We start from the raw sequence: 6114 nt of genomic DNA, 5'->3' as shown, positions 1-6114 counted from the left end.
GACATTATCCTGTGAAAAGGTTGCACGTACAGCTTACTGCTACTTACCGTACTTCTCCCTTGAAACCAGTGCGAGAACCACCTAACACCATCACAACTAAAATTAAGGGAGTATTGAGTCACCCAGTGACCACCATTGCCCATAACTTCCAAGCCCTGAGAGGCAACCGCTGATACATTCGTCGTCACCAGCAGGTCGATTTGTAACCATTGGCCTGTGTCAGTTTCTCCTGAGCACCAAGCACCGAACGAATTAAAACTCCTAATGAAGAAAAGCACCGAGAAAGTCATCATAAGTATTCTGAGAAAAAGCAGCCTCAGATAAAACGAATTGCTACAGTTTTACCCATCTAGAGGGGAATTCCAAGGCCTCTTTGAAGCCACTCGCCTTTCACAAGGATATACCAGTGGGTTAAATGATTATTTTTGACCGTTTACTCTTCGTGCAAACCCAGGGAATTAAAATGTTAAGAGGAGCAATTTTTCACCCCCTGAGTAATGGCGTCACTTAGGATTTTTCCCAGTGAACTAGACTGGTGAAGAAATGCTGTTTCCTGAGTTGATTTGTCAATAATTGTGAATGGCAATGAAATCATAGAGATTTCAACACGGTTCGATGTTCTAGAGTAACTGTTCATCGCAAAAGACTACGCAACTGGTTTTTGCAAGTGATCAGTGTTACAGACTTACAAGGTATTGTGGAGTCTTCCTGCTGAAGGAAGCATAAAATCGCTCAAGGAGGATGATGCTTCCAGCTGGGCATCTTTTATGAAACCAGACTTCAAACCAAGCGGCGATGAACAGCCTGTCGAGAGCAAAAACAAACATACAAAGAATGTCTCTATCTATTCCTGTTCTATTCTTTCAATTAAAGTCCTTGCTTTGGAAACGAGGGACAAGTGACTCAAACGTGGGGTGTGCGGCTGTCCAAATAGGAGACCGTGACACTAGCAGTAAGCACTGTTAGATGAGTTTAATCTCTGGATGAGTGAACGTATGGGAATGCCGCACGTTTTTCGCCTTGACAGAGGAGTTGGACTGGCGATTTGTGGGATTCATTCGTACTTACAGCCATAAGATTATATATTGGCTGCCATCTTCTAGCTAGCACTCGGCTTAATTAACGCCGTTCGCCCCCAAAATGTTCCCACCAAAATATTTTTTTTAAACTTGCCACGCAGAAAAAAAAATGAGGGTGGGAGGTCACCGTGCTCGTTTTCGAGATACTGATGTGCATTTTTACAAGCTTAACCAAGTCAAATCTTTTCATGTTCAATTTACTAATGCAGCAATCATGAAAAAAAAAACATTTTCAAAACATGCACAATAACCTGCAAATCTGTCTGATCAACAATGTAGTGAAGCAAATCATATAACTAAGCAATCGTCTTCGTTTTGTCAAGTAAAAGTTAAAAAATGTAGCCTGTTTCAGGCTGAAATTTGAGTGCCAAAGCTACTAATCGTTGATAAAAAGAATTTTATCTCTCTTGCGATACGATTTCATTCAATTTGTTATTGTTACGTTTTTTGCGCACTTGCTACATGGTGTTTGATAGAATCTTTTTGTCTATGTTTCGGTATTATTTTGATTCGGTTTCTTGGTTAAATTCACAGAAAAAAGCCACAAAAGAGTCTACACGATTCGAGTTTAACTCTCACAGTTTACTTTTCACAGCAATAACAATGTCAAAGAACTGTCAAAAGTAGATTAATTGACTGTTAATGAAAAATAATTGTGCGCCTTTAGACATCCATCACTCGTGGCAGCCGACAATTGGCCTGTTGATCGACTGTGTACAGAGCGAGGGATGTGTGTTTGATAAAGGGACCTTTTTTTATTGAGAGAGTGGGATGATTTTCTCACTTTCGAGGTGATTCATCTTGTAAGCATTTCAGGGAGGGAAGAAAGAATCAAAAAAGAGTTTGCGTTTGGTGTGGATTACGTGCGAACATCGATAACACGCCGTCAAGGAGCTTTGTGTCTTTGAAATATCGTGCATCTCAAGGGGGTAATTAACGTATTCCAGTGTTGTACGGCCATATTTTGCAATTACAATGTCGTTTCAACTTCAAGACCCTCCGGTTATAACCGGAAAGCCGGACCACAGGTCTGAATCGGGAAGCATGAGGATCACCCTGGCAGTTTAAAATAACCTACACGATCGATTAGACAACAAGTTCCTCGATTCCTCAAAATTTCAACGCGGGTTAACTCTTTGTTCCCTCAAAATATTGGCCGCAGGAAAATCCACGGTGTTTTAGGGATAAACTATTAACTATTTTACTTATTTTTATTAACTATAGTAGCACAGATCATCCCGAGAAGGTTCGTACCACATTTTCGATTTTTTATCACAATCTAACTGATCTGTTAAAATACGACAGAAGTTGTAAATATCTTCAATCTCTACGTTACGACTTATGTCGTGTCCAAGGGACAAGAAAAAAATAATGTCAAACCAGTTTGACTCGACATGGTATTAAAGTATAGCCACCTTAAAGTTGTGGTATATATAATGCGAAACACGCGATATACGTTTATGAGCAAGAAGTGTTTCTTATCTTTCACTTACTCATAAAATAGTTTGTTGATAATGCGAACTGAGCGGGTTCAGTTCAAAATCACACGAATCTCTGTTGAATTTTCATCCTTCATAATACAGTCTTAATTAACAGCAGCAGATTTCTCGGGAAGACCAAAGCGGGCGAGTGCTGAAAATTAGAAGTTTCCTTTCCAAGCACTAATCGGCAAGAAGACCTTGAATATTTTTGTCAACCGCACACTTCCCATTTTCTATCTATCACAAGCCGTCATATTCGCAACAGCATTCTTGATGGCCTATCCGAGCTATATACCCCATATAAAAACCGTAAGTTTAATCCATAACATAGTTCTTGGTAATTCCTGATTATAAACTCGTCCAGCCTTAACTCTCGGTGCATCAGTTTGAAACTGAACAAATTTATTTGGTTTTCCGGCATTTTTTAACTAGCAAGACCTCATGGTCACTTTAACAAATGTTTGTTAGATTATTCTTTGCGAACTTTGTGATTCTCTCATTGCTCATTTGCTGTTTTCCGTTAGGAAATCAAATAACGCTTATTTTTTAATAAGCATGTACCGTATCTTGGAGTACTAAGTACAGTATGAGTTTGTGTAGCTTTTAGCTGCTATCACTTCGTAGTAAATTGTTCCTCGCTGAAAAATATCAAATGCCTTTCTTCACAAAATCGCTATCACAACTACGCTTATTTCGAATCTACTTAGGCTGTACAATTCACGGATTTTCTCCCGCAGAAACAACACCAAACCCTCGAAAACGGATAGAAAAGTGTGAATAATCCCCAAAGGACCGATTTACCTGCAGTAGCTTCCTCTGTGGCTACTAAATAGAAGACGAAGACTTGAACTAGGCAGGACAGCATCCTTGCAAAAGTGCCCGCTTTGTTAAGAATGTCTGTTTGGTAAGTCGAGGGCACACGTCTTTTGCAGTTCTGTACGATGTTCGCCTCTTCTTAATCGAGGGATTTGATGCACTAGTCGAGCACTTAGAACGCCACTTTGTCTTGGTAATATGATTACAGCATTAATCCACAAATCCACAAATCTGTTGCCCTCGAGGGGTCAGAGTCGACAGGCCGGAAGGGAGTTGCATTGTTTATGGTAAAAATATGAGCGGGGTGTGTAAAATCGATGCATCATGATCCATCACTGTCGGGCAAGGGCAAATTGCAACACTGCAAACGCGGGGTCGGACATGGCGCTTGTCAGAGAAAACACAGCGAAAGCACCATAGTGGCGCGGAGAAATGTTAAAATGCATTCCAAAAACGGACGTGCTTTCCGTTGGAGAAGTCTATTACCATGTGTGCATTGTATCTGCCGAAAAGTTTGGTAAATTATGCGTGTAAGCCCGGTTTCATCAGGCGCAAAAATAATACAAAGTCGACGGCAAACTACAGCGACAACGAAGCAACTGAATGGAAAAGACGTTTTTGCCTGAGAGACCCTTCAATGAAATGATTTGCGTGAAATGTCTGTATAGTTTCCAAACAATCAAGTTATTGATTCCCACATGTGTTTCTAACAAATCATAAATCTTCTTGAATTGGTCAACTGGTTGACAGATTTTCATCATACCGAAAAGCTCTCAAAGATCTTACTGGATCGTCATAAATAAATACATCTATTCAGTGAATTTCTTCAAGCCTTTACTGCTAAAAAATACAATTGAGTTTTATTCAAACAATCCCAGCTCAAGAACATAAACTGTTTGCAAGTGTTTTCTTTTCATTTTTTTTTTTCCAACGGAAAGATTACTTCATACCACTCTAAGAAAATCAGCAGAATAGCTGACAACCGCAAAAATCATAGCTTGTATTTGTGATCAATTCGAAGCAATTTGTGCCTCTAAATAAGGTAGAAATGGCCGGCACCATGAAGTATTGGTTTCGACCTCTTAACCAAGAAGTGGTTGTTATCCCAGATTAAAGAATTTTTTTGTATCCTTTTCGCTTCCGATTCGTTTCCCACTCGACGTTTGATACGAAGAAAGTACTTTCACAGCCATTAACAAGGATGCGTCAAAAACGTTTATCCCCGACCGATTAAGCAATTTTAGTTGTAATGTAAGAACAGTGCCAGCAGGATTGCGTCGGCTTAAGGATATCTTAGCCCGGCTTATTCATGTTTACAAATTCATAAAAGCTCCTTTTCAATCATTTTAGTCGGTCTAGCTCAGTGCAACATTCAAGTCTTCAAAACTCAATATTTTCTAAGCTTAAAACCCCAGGCCAGTTTTTTTCACCGTAAATTAACCCATTCCTACTGAAACGCACCAAATTTTAGTCGTTTTACTCAATCATTCAAGGAGCCTTTCAAATCACCCCCTCCCCCATCGCTCTCCCTCAACTCCGACCTCTTTCAGTTTGTCGGCAAAGTTTCATGCCCGTTTCCTTCAATTACTTACGCTCATTTTGTTCCAAAAGCGATCAATTAACAAGACGTACTTATCATAGCAAAACCGAAATAAGAACGAACTAAAAGGATTTATGTCTATCCGGCCTCGAAAGCTCTTTCCCCATCATCCACTGAGCCAATTAAGGTGCTCTGTTATAGATCAATTCATCCGCTCATTTGCTTTTTCCTATAACAGAAAAGCATGATTTCTTCTTGGCATCTCCTTCATGGTTAGTTCATGGGAGTAACAAGTTAGGAATAACTCTCAAAGACGGCTTTTTTTACATTCTTAGCAATTCCACAATCTAACTTTAAGTCACCCCGATTGAAGGTGTGATATGTTATCCCCAAGTGACAAGTACAGTGAGCGAGAATTTTAATCGGGCTTAGCTGGTATGCGCAAGGCTAAAGGTTACACACCAATTAATAACTGTCTTCACAGAGATTCTGTTTCGCAGACACATTGGACATTAATTAATTCAAGTTGACGTCAAAATAAAGAACCTCAAACGGGGCCCTCGTTATTATTTTGCCCCCAAACAAAAAGATCCTATGGTCAGTTTGCAGTTATTGCAAAATCATCATGATTGGTGATGTACATGCCAAGAATCCATCTCAGAAAAAATCAATATTTTGACTCGTGAAGAGAACATTGCCAAAGGGGTCTTATGGGCATGCCTCAGCATATGCAAGAGGAACTCTTCAGTTAATTGATCCCTCTTGGACGTTACATTAGTTAAATCTCATTTATGCGCGTTTTGGATTGTGGAATCCCACTTTAATGTTAATGAAATTCTCTTAAGGGTGGACTTAAGCAGAGGATGTACTTGAAATAACAACAAAATAATCTTAGAAATGTCTATTCCATACCATATTTCTTGAAGTAACATTAAGCCAACTTGCAGAGAATTTACGTACTGGCTTTTCGCTTATTTAAAGACATTTGCCATCGTCTTTCCGCGGCAAATGGAAGGCTGTTTTTTGTCATAAATTAAAGAAACTTGTATGATTTTGGTTCATATTTTGCAGTTGCAAATTGAGCATCTTCTCAGAAGAGAAATGATTTGCAACAATTTTCATGCGTGCCATTTCACGCAAAAACGATACTTAATCTCCCTATGAATGTCCCCGAAGGGAATAGCCTTGCCCGGTCGTT

General features: G+C 39.5%; 1 protein-coding gene across 1 annotated transcript in view; it reads right to left on the bottom strand.

Annotated features, from left to right (window-relative positions):
* LOC138019534 (lactadherin-like) overlaps nt 1-3631 on the bottom strand; it is a 13916-nt gene extending 10285 nt beyond the window's left edge. The window contains exons 1-3 of the mRNA XM_068866368.1: nt 3362-3631; nt 690-804; nt 48-261 (exon numbers count right to left, since the gene is read on the bottom strand). Coding sequence (XP_068722469.1) covers nt 48-261; nt 690-804; nt 3362-3425 — 393 coding nt within the window. The 5' untranslated portion in view covers nt 3426-3631. The remainder of the gene's footprint in view (nt 1-47; nt 262-689; nt 805-3361) is intronic.
* Between the last annotated feature and the right edge of the window lie 2483 nt (nt 3632-6114).

The sequence above is a fragment of the Montipora capricornis genome, chromosome 10, assembly GCF_036669925.1.
Source record: "Montipora capricornis isolate CH-2021 chromosome 10, ASM3666992v2, whole genome shotgun sequence".
In the NCBI taxonomy this organism is placed as follows: Eukaryota; Metazoa; Cnidaria; class Anthozoa; order Scleractinia; family Acroporidae; genus Montipora; species Montipora capricornis.
This window is presented reverse-complemented; position numbering and strand designations above follow the sequence as displayed.